We start from the raw sequence: 22,173 nt of genomic DNA on the forward strand, positions 1-22,173 counted from the left end.
TTCTCTGAAATGGTATAGGATTCACCCCAAGGTCCCTTCTAAGTGTTATTCTGTTATTCTGACATCTTTCCCAGGACCTTTACTCAGATTTTGGCATCCTCAGACTCTTAGCTATTTAGCTGAGAAATAACAGGGTTGAAAGGGACTTTGGAGGTCTTCTAGTCCAACCCCCTGCTCAGGAGGAAAACTGAGGATGCCAAAATCTGAGTAGAGTATAAAGGTGTCAGAATAACAGAATACCACTTAGAAGGGACCTTGGGGGGAACCCTATACCATTTCAGTATTTCAACTGGAAGCTTCTAAAAATCTTATTTAAAACATGAGATTAATATCCTAATAAGACTTTTAGAAACCTGCAGTTGAAAGTTCTTCATGTCTTCTTATCCTGAAGACCCAATTTCATTTGGAATTTAATCCCAAACTGATTGCCCTTTTAGCATTTCTATTGATACTTCTCCAAAATGCACTCCCCAAAAGCCACATCTCCATCTCTCTCCCTCTCCTTCCCTCCCTCCCTCCCTCCCTCCCCATCTCAAGAGAACTAAAGGGGGAGAAAACTACAGTACTACTGGCATTAATAGTCTTTCCAAGGATGTGTACAAAAGTCTAAACAGAAAATATAAGCAGGAGCCACCAAATATTACTCACAAATCCCTCCTGGAAAATCAGTATTGATTTAATCCCAAATGCAATCATTTGTAGAGCAAAATGCTCTGGACTATAGATATTGAATTGCATGTAAACACACCACACACACACACACACACACACACACACACACACACACACACTCTCTCTCTCTCTCTCTCACACACACACACACACACACCTGGTATGACTGGGACAAAATGATCAGCAAGATCCAGAGTAGCAGGCGGTGCAAGAAGGCAGAAAGTGAGCGGCGGGGTGGGGGATGGAGCATGGAGCCGCCTTGGCTGCTTGCTTTGTTCATTTCTTCTCCCGGGAGAAGGCAGAAAGTAAGTGGTTATGGCAGCAATATTCCAGAAGGGTGGAGTGGGCGGATGTATCAGGGTTGCTGCACACGTGCACCTCCAACACCCCTCTCAGCCCCAGCTCAGCGGAGATGTCTCCCAAGGGCCATACACCCACCTGCTGGAAGTGGCACGTACCCCAGGAGAAAGCAGAAAGTGAGTGACTACAGTAGCGGCAGAGGTGCTGCTATGGGAGGCAGTCTCAGAAGTCCCCGCCCTCCCTTTCAAAGCACCTCTGCCGCCACTTGCTTCTTCCAGGTGATGAAAGGAAGTGGGCGGAGGCGGGGAGCTGCTACAAGAGGCAGCCCAAGGAGTACCCGCCCTCCCTGTGTCAGAGCACATCCACCACAGTTCACTGCGCCATGGCCACCACATGGTAGGGTGAGCTGGGAGAGCACCAAGTGGCGGCTTAGGCAGCCAGCTGAGGTCAGGAACAGTGGGGGGAACAGCTAAGTAGGCCCCAGCCAGTGCTGCCTCTCAGAATGGGGCCACACTGGTGGGGAAACCAGCCAGCAGAACTTGGAGATGGTGGGGGGCCCTCCACAAGCTCCAAGGATAGTGGGGGGCAGCAGCAAGATCCGGGAATGGTGTAGGGCCAGGAAGATCCAGGAACGGTGGGGGGGATAGCGCAACTCTCAGGCTTACCTATGAGTAGGCAGATCAGGGCTACTCAGTTGGGGCACAGACATTACATGGGAAGGCAGGTTAAAGGCAAGCCACAAGGACCCAGTGTGCCGCATAGGAGGTGAGGAGTGACTGGGCGAGGCGAGCATCAGGCAGGCGGGGTGAGGAAGCATCAGGTGGGCAGGGCAAGCAAGTGAGCAGCAACCGGATAACCATGTCAGGGGCATGGCCAGCCGGAAGTCACTACTGGTTCGGGGACCCACGCCAAATCATCGCTACTGGTTCGCCTGAACCAGTGCAAACCAGCTGAATACCACCACTGCCTCAAGAATTTTAGGAATGAAATGCAGATATACAGTCTTCATCCAAAGAAATGTTAACAATTAGGTGATAAGGTGCCATTCTTTCATAAGTAGAATGGAACTCTACTTTTGTTTCTTTTTTTAAAAAAAGGCTTAAACTTTTTCTTTCTTTAACATATATACCCAAATCTCAAAATTCTTTTTTCTCCTTTATTCAAAGTCCAAATTGGGACCTTTTCTTTATGTACATTCCCAATTTTACTCAAAATATTTATCTATATACTTACCAGAAAACTTGCTGATATCAAATGGAAAAAGACTAGATATTTTTTGCAAAGATTGTGTGCTAAGTTTGCTTTTACTTGACATATCTACTTCCCTGCCTGGAAGGAAAAGCATTATATTAGGTTATTGCAGGGACACCAAAACATTCTTTATGAATTTAAAAAATAATTTGTATATATATTTATAAACAAATGTTTTTATATAGGCATAAAGCAATTTTGCATTTTTATTCTGCAGTACATATAAACATATTTTGAAAATCAGCAATCTAACAAGTTACAGATGATTTACATACTAACTCTCTAAAAATTCGGTTAGGTCCAAATAAAAGGTATATCTAGAAAGTCATTACTTACTTAGAATTTTGCTCCGCTCCTCTAAGAGAGAACTAGTGGGTCTTTCCTCTGATTTTGTACTATCTAGGCTTGTCTCTTCATGTCTGATACTTCTCATCACTAAAAGGAATGATGGAGAGAAAACATCTCTATCTAAACATCTCTACTGAGTCTAGAGGATGGTCTTGAAAGCCAGAGGGAAGATCTGTTACTAAACCAACAATGAGATAAACAAACTAAGTTTAGACTAAGAAGGTGGTTTTTAGAAAATAACTCAAATGCCTCACCTTCCTAAGCCTGGAGAAAATAAAGACTAAATAGGGAAAGAGGAAAACATATTGCCATATGAAAAATTGTCGATATCTAGTTTCTGCTTCTGTAGCTGTTTTAATAAAAGTAGCTTTAGCTTTATGTCTACACCAGGAGTGTCAAACTCAATTTCACTGAGTGCCGCATCAGGGTTGTTTTTGACTTTGGGCAGCTGGGATGAGTGTGGCCAGGGTGGGCATGGCCAATTTGATGTCACTTGTGTTGGGGGCGCCTGTGGTGGCCTGAGTGCTCTATCAGTTAAAATAGGTTTTCAAGCTCCGTTTTTGGCTGCAACAGCCACCTGCAACACTCTGCCAGTGAAAATGGAGCTCAAGAGGGCTGACAGAGGCCCTGGGCCTTGAGTTTGACACCCCTAGTCCACACAGTACCTGTCTCTTAATCTGATCTACCTTATAAGTCATTGCTAATATTAAAAAGTTTATAACTGATGTCTGAGGACTAATTCACCAACTGGAACATTATCTGTAAGTTGTACATTGTAGTAAACTAAGGGCTCCTGAGCTGGGGTTCGTTCCTGATCACTATAGAGAAAGATCTCTTGTCATCTGTTTCCAATAATAGCATGATTTTCCAAGGATATTCCAATGTCTGACCCAACATCCTATCTATTGTCTTCCCTTTCTCCTTCTCCCAGTCTTGTGAAGTATAATTTACTTTGGCAATTTCAGGTTTTCTTGATTCATGCTTCTCACACTATGTTCTGACTGTGGGTCCTTGTAAACAAAGAATTCCTCTTTCAGTGACTAGATTTTATTGTAATCTTGGCCCAGGCATATTATCCCTTCAAGACCTACTCATAAAAATCGTACGCTCTTCCCCAATATGAAGTGCCTGACATCAGGGAATCTTTGTTAAGATTACAATTCCACAGAGTAACTTCCCCCACCCAATGAGGCTTAATCACGCCAACCTTGATTGGCTTCATATCAACTTATGGTCCTTAGGCCCACTGACAGAACTTCAGGGCCTTAAAGAAAAATACCAAGGTGGGGAAAAATCGTACCTCTGAAGGAATGATATTCCAAAGGGAGGGAACTGCCACAGAGAAAGGCTTTTTTTCTGGATCCCAGTGGAAATATTTCCTTAACAGATGGGACCTGTAACATCTCTTGCTTCCCATTCTGGTGGGCTGAGTAGATGTAACTAGGGAGAGGCAGTTCTTTTAAGTAGACCTTAAAAGCTGTAGGACTTTAAATATGATAACCACTATCCTGAATTGCATTTGAAGCAAAGTGGTAATCAATATAACTGCTGCAAAACAGATTACATAGACATAAATGCATTTTGAACCAATTGAACCTACAAGATATTCTTCAGAAGCAGTCCCATGTAGAACACATTACAGTATTCCAAATGAGAGGTTACTAGGTTATAGGTGACTGTAAAAAGGGAATGTTGGTCTAGGAAAGGATGTAACTAGTGCCTAACTCACATCTTTTATTGATTATAGCGTGCTGATTTTAGAAAATTTGTGCCTAAAAAGTGTATTATTATGGCCACAAAAAGCAAAGAGGAACAGGAACTTTTGCTGAAAACTGTAAGCTAGAGATGTCTAATTAATACTTTGACCATCAGAACTTAATTGTACTGTATGGAGGAGAGAGAAAATGACCAAGAATTTCATTTGCTGTGAAAACTTCAAAATGGAATATTTCAAAATGGAAAAGTTAAAAATTATGACTTGTTATTAGAAATGACATTTATAAAAATTGCAAAATGGGCATTACATCTTAACACTTTCCTTGTTACATATAATGCACAACTGATCTTTAAATTAGCCTTTAGTAACTGTGAGTTCTGTGCATTCTCTGAGCTTGGGTATTTGCTTGCAAACATTTCATTATTCAACTATAATATCATCATGTTCTAGCTGGATAAGGAAATGTTCTAAGTTCAACTTTGAGTTACATGTTTTCTTATATTTGAACTGTCAAAAACTATATTAATTATAATTTAATCTATTATAATTTTAATGAATGTAACCCATCTATTTTCTAATATTTGCATTTTCCAGACATTATGTACATTTTGTACTTACTAGGAGCTTTGCGCATATGTAGAGCTGAAATTTTTGCCATCAATAGTTGGTGATATGACGGTTGAGCTACAGTGGTCTTCTGACTAACTAGTGGTTGAAACTGTTGCCTTGATTCTGTTATTCATATATACCAAGAAGATAATAAAAATCTCAGTATGTTTTCAAATAAAATAATTCAACAAGCTTGGTAGGAATTATTTGCCAATTCACTTTGCTCTCAGTAATAAGAATGCTTATTTAAAAAGGTTGCATAGATACACAATAGTGACTTACAATGGCCAGAAGACATTATATTGTGTTTTTCCAGTTAATTTTTGTTGTTTCATATGTTTGGTAGGCAGCATACATGCATCTCTTAAAATATTAGTTTATCTATTCTATTTCATTGACTAGGAATGCTTCTTGCGATGATCTTCTGTCCCATCATGAATTTTCATTAATTCTGCTACTCTTTTCCTCTCCCTCTTTTTCTATCAAATATAGGACAATGTAGGAAGAGATCCTTGTCAGTATATGGTGGCCAAGATATCAGAAATCTACTAGCACCCTTTTCCAACTACGTTTGTTAAAAAGCACAAGCTGCAACTTACTAAAAGTCTGCTACCAGACCTAGTAGTAGTAGGCAAGAAATATTTATGTGGTAAGACAACTAAGGTAACTTCCAGTGAATGCAAGGTTCTTGAAATGCAATTGTTATGGAGCTTGCCCATTATGGACGCATATCTCAATGGCCATTAAGTGAAATGTCCTCACGTAATGACCCTACCCCATGCTCTTCCTGGTGTGACTATTAAACAAGGGCAGAGTACCTCAGGGAAGAGGGACACCCTGAGAAGACTACACAGGACCAGTGTTACCTGTCCCAGGCCTCCCAAGACTACCCCTACTCCTTGAGGCATCCTGTGCTCTGCTTGTTGTCCTTTGGGGTCCCTGAAGTCCTGCAGCTTCTTTCCGACTTAATAAGCAAGGGACAAACAAAGGGAGATTCCACCCAAGAATATGCAGGCTTAGCCTACCCCAGAGCCCAGCACCATCAAACTTTTTCTTCTTTTGCTGATTCTGAGAGAGGCAATCAGCCAGATACAGGTTCAGTTTCTTACAAACTCAGCCTCATGTAAAACCCATGCTATTTTTCAACAGGTTCTTTTCCCACTATATTTCAGCACTGTTGTTTTTTTAAGAAGGTTTTATTTTTTAAGAAGGGCCAATTTGTTTGTGGAGTTTTTGCAACTGCCTTTTTTGCCACTTTGCAAAAATAACACCTACTTTGCCATGAGGTTAGATCTATAAGAAAGCTGATCCTGTATCAGGCTGAATGCCTTCTCTCAGAAGCTGTAAAAAAAACAGAAAGATATGTTTGATGTTGCTGGGCTCTGGACCAGGCTGTGTCACATAAGTCCTTCGATGGGAAGGAAACTGGAGGTTTGCAAGCTGCAGCCACCATGACCTCTCCTGGATAAGAAGGAAGATGGAGGCTTGCAAGCTCCAGTTGATTCACACCCACTTACCGGCAGCCTAATCTGACTTGGGCAGGGTCTCAGTGGTCTGGAATGGGTGGGTGTATGACCATTGCAGCATCCCTGCAGTTGTCATAAGGACAAATGACTGTGAGGGTGTTGCAGCCACTGTAAATTTGAAACTGGATCTTAAGTAGTTTTTGAAGAGTTTAACATAACTTCAACTGATCGCTAAGCAACCAGTCATAAGTTGAGGTATACTACCCATACATTTGCTGCATCTTCTGCATGGCATCAGAGAACATTCAGACAACAGACAAGACTGAAATATTGTATTTGTATTTTGTCATATACTCTTATCCCAGATTAAAACAACAAAATAATTCAAAAATTTTAAAATCAAAAATAATTCTTCTATAATACAGTTGCGTTCATAAGTTTACATACCCTGGCAGAATTTATGATTTCTTGGTCATTTTTCAGAGAATATAAATGATAAACACAAAAACATATCTTTCACTCATGGTTAGTGGTGGCTTGAAGCTATTTATTATCAATCAATTGTGTTTTCTCTTTTTAAATTATAATGACAATAAAAACTACCCAAATGACCCTGATCAAAAGTTTACATACCCTGGTGATTTTGGCCTGATAACATGCACACAGGTTGACACAAAAGGGTTTGAATGGCTATTAAAGGTAACCATCCTCACCTGTGATCTGTCTGCTTGTAATTAGTGTGTGTGTATAAAAGGTAAATGAGTTCCTGGATGCTTAAAAGACCCTTGCATCTTTCATTCAGTGCTGCACTGATGTTTCTGGCTTCTGAGTCATGGGGAAAGCAAAAGAATTGTCAAAGGATCTGCAGGAAAAGATAGCTGAACTGTATAAAACAGGAAAGGGATACAAAAAGATATCCAAGGAACTGAGAATGCCAATCAGCAGTGTTAAAACACTAATCAAGAAGGGGAAAATGAGGGGTTCTGTCGAAACCAAACCATATTCTGGTAGATTAACTAAAATTTCAGCCACAACTGCCAGGAAAATTGTTCGGGATGCAAAGAAAAGTCCAAAAATAATTTCAGGTGAAATACAGGACTCTCTGAAAACATGTGGTATGGCTGTTTCAAGATGCACAATAAGGAGGAGCTGGAAGAAAAATGGGCTTCATGGTCAAGTCGCCAGAAGAAAGCCATTACTATGCAAATGCCACTAAGTATACCGCTTACAATATGGCAACCGCACAGAGACAAGCCTCAAACCTTCTGGCACAAAGTCATTTGGAGTGATGAGACAAAAATTGAGCTTTTTGGCCACAACCATAAACGCTACATTTGGAGAGGAGTCAACAAGGCCTATGATGAAAAGTACACCATTCCTACTGTGAAACATGGACATGGATTACTGATGTTTTGGGGATGTGTGAGCTATAAAAGCACAGGAAATTTCAGAATTGATGGCAAGATGAATGCAGTAAGTTATCAAAAGATACTGGAGGAAAATTTGCATTCATCAGCCCAGAAACTACGCATGGGACGTACTTGGACATTCCAACATGACAATGATCCTAAACAGAAGGCCACGTCGACATGTCATTGGCTACAGCAGAATAAAGTGAAGGTTCTGGAGTGCCCATCTCAGTCTCCTGGCCTCAATATCATTGAGCCATTCTGGGAACATCTCAAATGTGCAGTTCATGTAAGACAGCCCAAGAATTTACAGGAACTAGAGGCTTTTTGCCAGGAAGCATGGGCAGCTTTATCATCTGAGAAGATAAAGAGCCTCATCCACACATACCACAAAAGACTTCAAGCTGTCATAGATGTTAAAGGGGGCAATGCACCATATTAAGAACTGGGGAATGTAAACTTTTGATCAGGGTCATTTGGTAGTTTCTGTTGTCATTATGATTTAAAAAGAGTAAATACATAATAAATGGCTTTAGCCAACCACTAACCATGAGTGAAAGAAAAAATTTTGTGTTATAATTATATTCTCTGAAAAATGGCCAAGAAATCATAAATTCTGCCAGGGTATGTAAACTTATGAGCACAGCTATACATATAAATTAATATCTCCCTTAGAAAATGTGAATAATAACTATCATTCTTGGAAAACAGGTAGAACAATATTCTGATATGCACCCTGGCTATTTTCAAAGTATTTTAAAAAAGAACCTATGACTAATAAAGACATATTTCTGGATGCATTATTGCTTTTATTTTCTTTCATATTTAATTTTACACAAGAAAGTACTGCCCAATTAAATATTCTGTAAGAGAGTTTTTAAAATAACATTATTTTCAGGAGTTACTAAGGGTCCATTGCTTATTGTCGGGTCTTCAAGCCTCATGAACTTAATTTTCTCAACTCTGGACTGCTCTAAACTTATGTATTCCTCTACTTGTTGAATTCAGCTTGCTTTGCCTTTCTTAGTTTCTCTATCCCTAATTCTGTTTATGTCAACTTTTTAAATTTTGTTTTAATTTACAGTAGTTAAATAGTTCCATATATGTTATTATTGGTTTTAGGCCATAAAATCTGTCAATACACAAAATTTTTACAATTTTCTACTCTTTCTTACATTGTTCTCCTCAGCAAACTGCCAAGCTATAGCAAGAATTGTCTATCCTTCATTTTCTTGTCACTGATTTTTCTGTTGTCACTAAAAATGTTTCCAAATAGTCTGGAATCTTATAGCATTGATGCAATCTCCAAATGCCATGCTGGGGGGCAGAGGCGGGGAGGACGACTTTAAACCAAACAGTTCTCAAACAGATGTCACAGAAGATGATAATTAATTGAAAACTAAAAGGCATTTCTCCTCATAAGTATGAAAAAAGGTATATGTGCACAAGGAAGAAGTTTGCCACAGATCATTTGGGATTAAAAGCTGTGCCTTCCTACAGTATTATAAGTGAGATTTGATTACCTAAAATCAAATTAGAACAATAATTTATACTTTGTTTTCAAAAACTACACGAAAATCTGATGAATTGTATAAAAATTTTATGCTATATTGCTTTTGCTTTGCTCTTACCAACATCTCTGGACTTTTCTATTTTCTGTGTTTTTTCAAAAGCAGCTTGTATATCTCTCATATTTGCTTCTAGTTTTGTAGCCAAACATTTTTGTTTTGCTATGTTCTTATCTATAAGGATCAAGCAGATGTATGAACAAAACTACATACTTTCAAAAGTTCTTTTTTAGAATTTGTGAAAACTGCATATAGTAAAACTATGTATGGTAAAGTTAATGGGGATTATATGAGACCAAAAAGGTCATCTTTGCACCCAAGCAAATTTGAAAAGTGTTGCTCTGTCTCTGATCTTTATTTCTAGGAAAAGTTGATGAGATGGTCATGAGAAGGTAGTGAGTGGTCAGCTCAAATGGTATAAACTGTATACTGATGATACCCAATTGTATCTGAGTTGCTGGTGCTTATCGAGAGACTCCAGTCCCAGTCCTGCTCTCTTTCCGTAGCAAATACAGTAGCAAAACTTCTAATTTGGATTCATTTTCAACCTCCATCAGGATCCAGATAGACTAATCTGGATCCTGATGGAAGTAATGAATCCAAAACCAGAGGACACTGCTACTATATTGCTACGAAAGAAAAAGCTGAGGAAGACAATCTCTCAGAGATAAAGGCTGAATTGACTTGTGGAACTTGTCTTTTTAGAGCCTATCTCTAAATTGTATGTCAACTAGAATCCTATCTAGGACAGATCTTTAAATCAGGTTCTCATCATCTGGTTGGACTGCTATAGGGAGCTCTAGCCTTTAAGACCACTTGAAAATTATAGTGCAAATTGCAGAGACCTATGTGAATAAACACTAGACAACAGAAGCTTATTAATTTATTCATGAAATATATTTGCCATGCATCTCATCATGGGACTACTCTAAATAGTTTATAATAACAAAAAACATTAAAAAAATTTTTTTTAAAATACAGGAAAACAATGAAAATAAAAATAAACAGTGAAAGTATAACAATATGATTAAAAGATGGAAAGGGAACAGCAGCTTGCCTGGGAGAGGTGGGATCTGCTATTAATCTAACAATCATCTCCAGTATGATATTTCCCATTGGGTCCCTAGGCCAACCGGCACAGCTAGTCTTCAAGCTCTGATTAAAGGACAGGAAGGTGGGGCAGACATCATCTGGGGAAGGATTATAGACAATGTTCCAGAGGGCAGGCACTACAGCAAAAACCGTTCTTTTCCTGGATCCTGCCAACTGAAAATCCCTGTCTAACCGAATCTGCAGCAGGCTCCCCCTGCCAGCATGAATGGGGCAGGGCTGTCCTAGCAGGGCAAGATGTTTTATTAAGTAGCCAAGATCTGTGCCATGCAGGATTTTACCTTGAATTGTACCCAGAAGCAAATCAGGAACCACTGCAGCTCACAGAACATCAGAGCCATTCTAGAGACTCCAAAACTGCTTGCACTGCCTCACTCTGGAGCAGCTGAAATTTCCGAATGCATTTCAGAGGTAGTCCCATGTAGAGCACATTTCAGTAGCCCAGAGGGAGGATGACTAGAGCTTGAGTGACTAAGCAAAAGAGTCCTGATCCAGGAAAGGCCACAGCTGATGCACAAACTGAAGCTGTGCAAATACTTTTCTAGTCATCCCTCTTCAAGGAGGAGTCACAAAGCCTGTTGTAAATTGAGGATTACCTATATTTACTCAAATCAATTTCTTTTTCTGCTTGGTCCTAAACACAGGCAGTCCTCAACTTATAACCGTTCATTGTTTGACTGTTTGTAGTTATAACAGCACTGCAAAAAGTAATATAGCCATTTTCATACTTACGACCTTTGCAGAATCACATGATCAAAATTTAAATGGTTGGCAACGGATTCATATTTATGATGATTTAAGTTTTTTGTGACTTTCTGACAAGCAAAGTGAATGGGGAAGCAAGATTCACTTACCAACCATGTTACTAACTTAGCAATTGCAGTGAGTCCCTTAAAACCTATGGCAAGAAGGTCATAAAATAGGGCAAAACTGACTTAACAAAATCATTTAGCAACAGAAATTTTGGGTTCAGTTGTGGTCATAAGTTGACCTTTTTTTAAGGACAGGGTTTTAATTTAATTAAGATTAAATAATTAATGCTTAATAAAAATCTGTTTAATTATTCCTTCTACAAGGAAGTTCATAACCAGTCAAAAATATAACTTCCATTGAAGGAAATGAGAGCAATTGAAACTCACTCTCAGTTGGTCTTATATGACAATCACACAGTATATCACTGTGTATAGCCCACAGTATATCACTCAGTGATAGCCCTGGGTTTATAATCAAGACTTCTTACACAGAAAGGAATCATGCAGGCTCTTTATTAAGGAACCTAACACACGCATGGTAGAAATAATTAACTGCCCTCCCTGTCACAATGACAACAGGGAGAGAACAAATAACAACGTGCACTTCCCTGGCAAATTCATAGAGAGATCAGTAATATGAAAATCATACAAGGATTTTAATGTAAGTAAAAGCAATACAAGTGGTTTTTGATTTACAATCAGTCATTTAACAATTGTTCAAAGTTATGATGGCTTTGGGAAAGGGTTTTATGGCCCTTAAAGCTTCTGGACTTCATAAAATGTCATACATGCGCACATGCACTCATGCAGTCATGTAACTGCAATTTGTGTGCTTGACAACTGGCTCACATTTACAACTGGTTGAAATATCCTGAAATTTGCCATGGTTTTTGACAGTGTTTACCATTTTGTCTGATTCTGGCAAAAAACACCCGTTTACACTTAAACGTGCCTGATTTGCTTAATGACTGCTATAAAAAGAATTTTAAAATTGGATTTGGTTATGTGGTCAGAATTTTGGTGAGAAATTTGGTGAGACAGTCATAGTCAAGGCAACCACATAACCTAATTATATTTTCTTCTTTCATGTTTTCAACTTTGGTTTTTTGTCTCCAATCGCAAGCAACACCTCTGTTATAACAACTTGGATTTGTCATTAAACATCAACTTCCTCTTCTTCTACATCACTCATTGAAGAATAAACTTGTATGATTGTCATATTAATGGTTGTGCACAAAATTTAATCAGTATTATTTGGTCACATTCTAACCAAATATTATTCTTGCAATTCTCTTTTTAACTATAAAAGCAACGTTTATTCTTTATTTTATGATGTTTTTTAAACAACTGGGATCATATAAAAAGCTTTAAGTATTTTTTTCATCAATCAAAAAAATCTAGCTTTCACTTAGTGAAATATGAAGGCAGTTCTCGCATGGACATTTATTATTTTTGGAAAATATGTTGTTTTTCATAAGTAGCGCCCACAAAATATACAAGGGATATCAATTAATTTTAAATAATAGAAATTTCTAAGGTAAATATATGATGGAAATTATTGTAAATTTTAATATGGAAAGACTGATCTTGATCAACCTCCCTTCATTAGAATTGGTTTATGGAAAAAGAAGTTTGAAGAATGGGTTGGTTACATGAGAAATAAATAAATACAAATAAATATGTATTTATCTATGAAGATTTTTTTGAAAGTCACAATCGCTTTTGAGGCCCTATATTTTTTTAAAAAGCTTTAAAAATCCAAAAAATGATAACCAGAAATAATAAAATTGAATTTACCAGACATTTCTTGCCAAGCAACGCTTTTTTGTTGCAGATTTTCAATACTTGATCGCAGATACGAAAACAAATACTTTCTTTGTTGGAGGAATTCTTTTAATGCTTCTTTTTGCCCTAAGAATAAAAGAACAATTATCACTTAAATTTACAAAATATGTGTTGATAGTAATACCATGTCTGTTGAAAGGATTTAAAAAATGCCATGTTTATCACTGTTGCATGCAGCTTTTTACTCTTAGTAAAAAAAGTTTATTGTTCCATCAACTAATTTTACTTCACATCCTCTATTGCAGTCTGGAACTGCTTCAAATCTAAGTGCTTTTAGATGAAAAATATGTTTTTCCCTTCCCCCTTTTAAATTAATCCTCAATATTTTTTAAGAGTTTATTTTAAAATAAAGTGTCTTACAAGCAAGTGATTGTGACCAGGGCTGGGCTTCAAAAATTTTAGCAATGGGTTCTCACACGGTTGCTGGGTGGGCATGGCCATGGCCTAGTTGACCTCCTGCACCATGGTGGGGAGGCGTTTTTGCCCTTTGTAGGCTCCGGAGGCTTTCCTCAAGCCTCCAGGGGGACGAAAACGGCCTCCCTGGGCTCTGGAGGCTCTCTGGAAGCCAGAAACAGGCCCATTTCCAGCCTTCCCAAACTTCGGGGAGGCCCTGAGTGTCTGCGAGCAGCCTGGGCTTATCTGCATCCAAAACAGGCTGCATGGGGACTCCTGGGAGGGGCGGGTGGGGTGGGCAGGGCCAGCTAGGAGTGGGATTTGGGGGTTCTCTGAACTGTGCAGAATCTTAGCTAGAGGATCTCCCGAACCCTTGAGAACGCCCAGCAGCCAACCCCTGAAGCTTCAAAAAAGTTTCACAGATAAATACATATTTGTTTGTATTTATTTATTTCTCATGTAGCAAATTTGTTCTTCAAACTTGTTTTTTCATATTTGTTTTTCCATAAACCAATTCTAATGAAGGGAGGGTGATCAAAATCAGTCTTTCCACATGGAAGTTTTCAATAATTTCCATCAAATATTTATCTTAGAAATTTCCATTATTAAAAAATAATTGATAGCCCTTGTATATTTTGTTAGCATTTATGAAAAATAACATATACCCCCAAAATATTAGAAAAGCCTTCATATTTCACTAAGTTAAAAGTGATATATTTACAGAGCTTACCTTCTACAAAAACCACCTAATAATACCCAAATTATCTTTTCAGGATTAGCAGAATGAAAAAGCTAAAACTAATTTTATGGGCCATTATTTCATCACGTTACCAATATAAAATCAGTATGTATGGGGGTGAGGGATTACCTAAATAGAGTTCCAAATTATGGATATGGTCCAAACTAATTAAAAATAAGTCCATAGATGCATGCTTAAAAGCAGAAATTTGATTGCTATGTTGAAATTGATGGCTACTGGATTCATTTTTATATATTAAATAAAATAATGGAGCTCCTTTACTTACAACAGTTCAATTTAGTGATTATTCAAAGTTACAGTGGCACTGAAAAAATGACTGATGACTGTTTTTCATAGTTATGATTGTTGCAGAATCCCCATGGTCACTGATCAAAATTTGGACACTTGGCAACTGGCTCATATTTATGATAGTTGCAGTGCCTTGGGGTCATGTGATCACTTTTTGCAACCTTGTGACAAGCAAAATCAATGGGGAAAGTAGATTCACTTAAGAATCATGTTACTAACTTAACAGCTACAGGGATTCACTTGACTGTGGCAAGAAAGATCATAAAATGGGTCAGGATTCACTTAATTGTCTTGCTTAGCAACAGAAATTTTGTGCCAGTTGTGGCTGTAAGTCAAGGACTACCTCTAACTTAATATTATACCACTGTTTGTACTTACTCTCAAGCATATTTTCTACTGGATATTCTTTGGGATAAAGTAAATGATGTCCATAAAATGAACTCTTTCTTTTTTCTTTTAAATCGTTCACTTTCCTTTCTAGATTATAATAAATGACAATAAAAGAAACAATGTATTTAACATTCTTTTTACAATAACAATTTTCTTAAATAAATAAATATTTGTTCATTAAATAGATTGTGATTATATAGGTTATCTTCTAAAGAACTTTTCTTTCATCATGAAATATTGTACATGCTTCAGGGCTTAATTCTGTACTTACTGATAACATCCAGCTGATTATATGAAAGAATCCCCATTTCTTCCAGTTCATAACATTTTGATTCTAGTGCTGAAAACACTAGCAGCTCATGTATTTCTCTCTCTAGAAATGTAGAAATACACAGATTCAATTTTTGGTTAAAACATTGCATTTAAAAGTACAGTTCAGTTTCTTTCTTTTATTTTGAAATGGAAAAGTGAAGCAATCTTTATATCTGCATTTCTCAACAAGCAAAAGAAAGGTAACCTGTAACCCAGAAACTACTGCATGAATAGCATGAATTGTTGTGGAAGTAAGAAAAAACTCCCTATTTGCATGAACAATAATTAAAAACATTCTGGAGGGCGGAGCCGGCATCACGGCAGTACAACGTGCAATCTCGCTCCTCCAAGATTGCCATCAATATCTCCACTGCTGCACAGTCCCAACGGACCTAAACTGTTCCCTAGAGATGGTGACTGATTAGGGGACATCCTGTCAATCCCAGGGACATTGCAAAGTCCCTGGTTGATCCGGGGAAAGCCCTTTTGCCAGAGGCGGAGAGGCAGCCATTCAAGCTGCTGAAGCTGGGACAGCTCCAGAACGGAAGAGATTGAAAAGTATGTCAGTTTGGTGAGATGAATTTTTACTTATTATTGCTTGAAGAGAACATCCTGAAAGATTTAAAGTGAAATTAAAAGTGAAGAGAAAAGAGTTTAAGTGGCGAAATTAAGCTAGTTAAAGTCAAAGTTTTTTCCTTTTCCCTTTTTATTGGAACTTTGAATTTGGTAAAGTTACTGAACTTTAAACTGGATTGGTTTCTTTCAAATTTTCCATCTTTTTTTTTTTAACAACTTTTTGAAAGTCTGTTTTGATTAAGACTCTTCTTTTGGATTTGAGTTTTATTTTTTTATTTTTTTCAAGAAAAGGGAAGGATTCCATTTTCTCTTTTTGTTTCTTGTATTGGATACATGAGGGGGGAGTGAAAGTGAAGGGGGAAAAACTAGCGCTGGACTCAAGGACTCTGAGCTTTGCACTGGAAAAGATAGTGGGATGAGCATGGCAGATTGTTTATACAGGTGCTTATCTGTGAAACTAAATAATTAGAGCTTTGAGCTGAAGTTGAAAGAAAGAAGATTGAAGTGACCTTGAAAATACTGGAACTAGAAACATTGAGTTGATTTATTAAAGAGCCTTGGATACTCAGTGGCAGTAGCCGGCTTAACTTTAGGTTATTTTCCATCTCCTGTTTTACTCCCCCACTCAGTTGGATTTTTATACTTGGATTTTAACCTTCTGTTCCAGAAACTAAAATGTAATTTTTTTTACTTCTTTTTTTATTTTTATCTTCTTCCTTTTCTCTCTTTTATTAAGAGAAATAATTGAATTAAGGTACATAAGTGCCTGAAGATTTTTCTTTATTTCTTTATTTTTGTCAATTGCTTACAAGATAATAGGTATAAGTAAAAACATAGTTATGAATACATGGATACATATAAGAAAAATAAAAATAAAAGAAACAATAGGACAGGGACACTAGGCATGTTGGTGCGCTTATGCATGCCCCCTTTTTTGTGGGGGGAGTGGCAATCGCCTGCCTGTATTCCTTTTTTTTTCTTTTTCCTTTTTCCTTTTCTCTTTTTTCTTTCTCCCTCTCTGAAGGTAAGCACTACAAGATGAGCAGAAAGACAACAGCACCAGCTTCCTCAATACCAATAACCTCTTCACCATCTGGAGGACAACGGTCAATACAGACAATCTTACAACAGGAGAAAGAGAAGGAAGTGACATTACAGATGATTATGCAAGGAATTCAGAAGATTGAAAAGAGAATGAAGAATATCAAGCAAAGAATTGAAAAGATAGATGCGAAAGTAGGAAGTATTCAAGAGATGATGATGCAATATGAAGATAGATTTTTAAAAAATTGAAGAAGAAGATAAACAAAGGGACAAGAAAATTGGAGATATTGATACTCGATTGAGCGATGTTGAGAAGGGCAGATGTGAACTAATAGGATGGGAAATTGACAGATCAGAATTCTACTTAAAATTTCAAAATATAGAAGAAGGAAAAGGTGAAAATGTTGCTGAAATAACAGAAATACTGGCAGAAATGACAGAAATACCGGCAGAAGTGCTAGAGATAACTAAAGAGAAGATGATGGGTGGGATAGATGAAGTGTTCCATGTCTATACAAGATATGCAATGAGAACAGACTACCAAGAGAAGTTCATATCAGATTCACTAAAAAGATTAAGACACAGATACCGCAGGTGGCAAGAGAGAAAACTTTAAAGTACAAAGATAAAGAAATTGTGGTGCTGAAACAGGTACCAAGAAGAGTAAGAGAGATGAGAAGAGAATATTTATTTTTTACTAAAGAGTTACTTAAAAGAGGAGTAAATTACAGATGGCTGATGCCAGAAGGCCTCTTGTTCACCTGGCAGGAACAAAGACACAGAATTGATACAGTTGAAAAAGCTGAGCTATTCTACTTAGAATATTTCAGAAGAAAGGAGAAAGAAGCTAGAAAGGAAAAGTCACTAATTGAATTCCAAGAGGACTGTATAGCAGTAATTGAAAAAGAGAAAGAAGAAAATGCAGTAGGTGGTGTACCCAGAGAGCAACGAGAATTAAGACCTACTAGACCAATAAAAGCCCCTCACAAAGCTTAACATGTATGAAAGAAAATTGATTACGATTAACATAAATGGACTTAATTTGGCTACTAAAAGAAGGAAAGTATTTCATAAATTAGAGAAATAATTTGCTTACAAGAAGTACATATTAAAAAAAACAACATGAATATATACTGAAACAAAAAAAATTAGGGAAATTATTTATATCACTGGCACAATCTAAAAAAAGAGGTGTGGTTTTATATATTAAAGACACAATTTTGGTAGAATTAAGTTACACTGATGACAATGGAAGGATTTTGATAGTGGAAATAATGGACAATAATGTTAAAACACTTTTAACTGCAATTTATGCTCTGAACGATAACCAAGAGGAATTTTACAGGAAATTACATATGAAAATAATTGAATTGGACTATGTTAATATCTGTATGATGGGAGATCTTAATGGAATAGTTAATGATCGGTTGGACTACAAAACACAGAAATCAACAAAGAAAGCTAGAAAAATACTACCAAAATCTTTCTTTGGAATAACAAAGGAATTCAACTTAAAAGATGCATGGAGAGAGAGGAATGTGGAGAGTAAACAGACATGCTTCATGGTCTAGAATAGACATGATATGGATGCCAGCAGAGTTACGGGCCAACATACGAGGGACTGAAATAGAAACAAGCACTTAGACAGACCATAATCCAGTGACAGTTATTTGGAAAGGATATAAGAGGAGATCTAGATGGTCCCTAAATAATACAATATTAAAAGAAAAAGACTTTAAACAGAAAATAGAGAAAGAACTTGCTTTCTTTTTTAAAGAAAATAGAAAAGAGGATACATCTCTACAGAACCTCTGGGACACGATGAAGGCCTACACAAGAAGCTTGATAATAGACTATACAAGGAAAAGAAATATAAAACAGAAAAAGACTTTCAAAATATTGGAGGATGATTATAAAAAATTGTAAAAAGATCTACAGAAGTCCCCACCAAAAAAGACATTAAAAATAAAATGGATATAATTAAATATAAAATAGGACTAATGGAAAAAGAGGAACTAGCACAAAAAATTAAAAATACTAAACAGAATTATTTTGAAGATGCAAATAAACCAGGAAGATGGCTAGCCTATAAACTGAGAAAGGACAGAGAATCAAGAAGGATTAGCTAACTAATAAATGAAGAAGGACATGCTTGCTATGGAAATGAGAAGAAAAAAATTATACAAGATTACTATGGGAAATTGTATTTTCAAGAGAATATTCAAAAAGAAAAAGTTAAGCAATATTTACAGAAAGCGAATTTACCTCAGATACCTAAAGATACTGAAACAATGCTAGAAGGGAATATAACAACGATGGAATTAACAGAAGCTTTAAAAAAACAGAATGTTGAAAAAGCACCAAGTCCAGATGGTTTACCAGAGGAATTTTACAAGACCTTCCAGGAAATATTGAATCTTCACCTATTAGAATTTTTGAACAAAGTTATGTTAAAGAAAAGAATACCCAAAACATGGACAGAAGCATATATTACACTTACACCGAAGGAGGATACAGACCTGCAGCGTTAAAAATTACAGACCTATATCCCTATTAAATTCAGACTATAAAATTTTTTCTTCAATTTTGGCAGAAAGACTAAAAAGATATTTAAATAACTTTATCTATATTGATCAAAATGGATTCCTGCCAAAGAGACAAATCAAAGACAATGTGAGAATTATTTTGGATACTCTGGAATACTATGAGGCACATCCCGAGAAGCAAATGGCTTTGATGTTTTTGGACGCACAAAAAGCCTTTGACTTTGAGTTGGCGATTTATGTTATTGCAATTGGAACAAATGGGCTTTGGTAAAAAATTCATTCAAGCCATTGAAACGATATACTATGAACAAACTGCAAAGGTTATGGTAAATGGAGAGCTAACATAATCTATAGATATAAGAAAAGGGACAAGACAAGGGTGTCCACTGTCGTCCCTGCTGTTTGTGTTAACATTGGAAGTGTTGAATTGGAATATTAGAGAAGACAAAGAAATGAAAGGAATGAAAATCAATGACAATGTTCTTTCTAGGTCAGTTAACATTAATAAATTACCCTACAATTTTATTTTAAACACTTACCATCAGATCTTTTCATCAAACCTTTTTCTAAATCAGAGTTCTGTTCTTGCTCCACATCCTGAATAATTCTCTCCAGATTGTCAAACAATATTATTTTTTTTTCAGCTAATTGTTGAATTATCTGTTCTGCACAAAAGGAACATCCATGTTACTATTAAAATTTTTAGAAATGTACTCTATAGAAATAGACTGGAAGGCAATATCTAGAGGTTAAGATGTAATATATTAAAACAATTGAAATAAAACACATTAAACTATCAATATCATAATAATGTTTACAAAAACACCAAAAATTCAAGAGTAGCAATGCATCACTCAAATGCTAATTGAGTAAAATAAATTTGAGAAAAGTGTAAGATTTTATAATAGCTGGAACAAACATCTGAAGTAGCATAAGAGATTCTAAATAGATCAGAAGAATTTCAAGAATTGATCTATGGAGCTGGTATCCTGTACTAGTAAAATACTTATCTCTTTGGAAGGTTAAAAAACAAGTGAAAGTTTGCTGGATCCTTTTGTTATATAGTTATTCAGAAATGGTAATACAGAAATGGAGAAATATTTGAAATGCCAATTCTAATTCTAGCTATATGATGTATAGTGAGAGACAGAAACCTGTCATCAGAGAAAGAACAGGGGCAATTTTTTATCAATTCCTAATTCTCCCAGCAGATATTTGCAGAAAACTGCACCAGAAAACTTGGAGGACACTTATGAGAAAGGAAGGAGTAATCCCATTTCATCAAGTTAAAAAATAATTAAGATATGATTCCTGCTTTCCTAGGCTATAAGGGGAATTAATTATTGTTGGATGCTTCCCCGCACCAAATTAAGAATTATTTTTATCATCAGTACTATTTGTCCACCAAAAACATACTGAAGATTTTTCATCTTAAAAAATACTGCTGAGAAAACAGAAAAGTGCCTAGTATATTAACATTCTAAAAATTAATTATTTACCATTATCTGGTTGCGTAACTGCAGCGGCCTGCAAAACTTTCAAATCTTTCAAATTTAATTCCATATTATCCAAATATAACCTTCTCTTCTCAGATAATGCTTGTATTTCTATAAAAGGAAATAGTTTAAAATTATTAGCCTAAAAGATTCAAAATATCATGCTATCACCTTACCCAGAAGTTTATTTACTGGCTGATGTGAAGGAATCCCATAGGAAAGCAAGATTTTATCTTACTTGATTCTTATTTCTGATACTTTCAATCCTTTTCACAGCAAGCCTAAAACTATTGTATTTATGAGGAAGCTACAATCAATGTGAAAAAAAGCACAAAGAAAAATAAGCCAATAAAAAGCAATAGTACTTTCTTTTATAAGTAGGATACATGCCTTCTTTAAGTGAACATTCTTTTCCTAGTTTAGAATAAAAACCAGCTACATAGCAGATTCAACTGAAGGTCAATAATTAATACAATTTATCAAATCTTGAGTATCTTGTTCCACAAGTGCCTGGCTATGAGACCCTTTTTCTTAGGTTGGACTCAAGGGATCAGGTGGGATTGCTGCTGCTGTACCAGCCTCCCTGCTGCATGACAGCTTCCCTACCGAGGCTCCTGGACATGACCGCAGGGTTAGGGTTAGGTTTACAGCTAGGATGGAATTCCCCAGGCTTACAGTTCTGAGGGATTTCAACCTGCCTTCTCTCGGGGCAGGGATGGAGATTTCATGGAAACCATGACTTCCATGGGCCTGTCCCAGATCATCCAGAGCCCGACTAATAATAGTGGTCACACACCCGATTTGGTGTTCTTGTTGGAGCAGTGTCTAAGTGACCTCAAATTGGTGGACCTGTCCTTGGTCCCCTTTTCATGGTCGGTGGCAATGAGTTTCTCAAAAGCTGCACCCCGCCCCCCCCACATGAAGGCAGGACCTATTAGATTGGTCCGCCCCCATTGACTAATAGACCAGAATGGGTTCCAGAAGGAGCTGGAGATTATAACTGCAGATCTATTGCGCAGTCCAGCCGAGTTCTTAGTCACTGTTAGGAATAGGAAGGTGACTGAGGCTCTGGATAGGATTGCTCCCTTGCAACCTCTCTTCACCCATAGAACTCTCTGTGCCCCGTGGTATAAAGAGGAACTGACAGAGATGAAATGCATGAGGAATCATCTAGAGCACCACTGGCAGAAGACAGGAGATGAACTTATTGAACCCGGGTAAGAGCTTCGACTAAGGCTTACCTCATGGTGATTCATGTAGCAAAGTGTAAATACTTCTCCACACTAATTGCGTCTGCAGATAATTGCCCAGCAACCCTCTT

At 37.0% G+C, this 22,173-nt stretch overlaps 1 protein-coding gene across 1 annotated transcript in view; it reads right to left on the reverse strand.

Moving 5' to 3' along the window:
• Positions 1 to 22,173, reverse strand: part of CCDC7 (coiled-coil domain containing 7) — a 256,642-nt gene that overhangs the window by 14,438 nt on the left and 220,031 nt on the right. Inside the window, exons 61-69 of the mRNA XM_087917690.1 lie at positions 20,856 to 20,963; positions 19,896 to 20,021; positions 15,150 to 15,251; positions 14,867 to 14,965; positions 13,000 to 13,113; positions 9,404 to 9,514; positions 4,907 to 5,020; positions 2,560 to 2,658; positions 2,206 to 2,301 (exon numbers count right to left, since the gene is read on the reverse strand). Of these exons, the coding sequence (XP_087773816.1) occupies positions 2,206 to 2,301; positions 2,560 to 2,658; positions 4,907 to 5,020; positions 9,404 to 9,514; positions 13,000 to 13,113; positions 14,867 to 14,965; positions 15,150 to 15,251; positions 19,896 to 20,021; positions 20,856 to 20,963 (969 nt within the window). The remainder of the gene's footprint in view (positions 1 to 2,205; positions 2,302 to 2,559; positions 2,659 to 4,906; positions 5,021 to 9,403; positions 9,515 to 12,999; positions 13,114 to 14,866; positions 14,966 to 15,149; positions 15,252 to 19,895; positions 20,022 to 20,855; positions 20,964 to 22,173) is intronic.

The sequence above is a fragment of the Pseudonaja textilis genome, chromosome Z (genome assembly GCF_049901715.1).
Source record: "Pseudonaja textilis isolate UNSWEBS1 chromosome Z, rPseTex1.2, whole genome shotgun sequence".
NCBI lineage: Eukaryota > Metazoa > Chordata > Lepidosauria > Squamata > Elapidae > Pseudonaja > Pseudonaja textilis.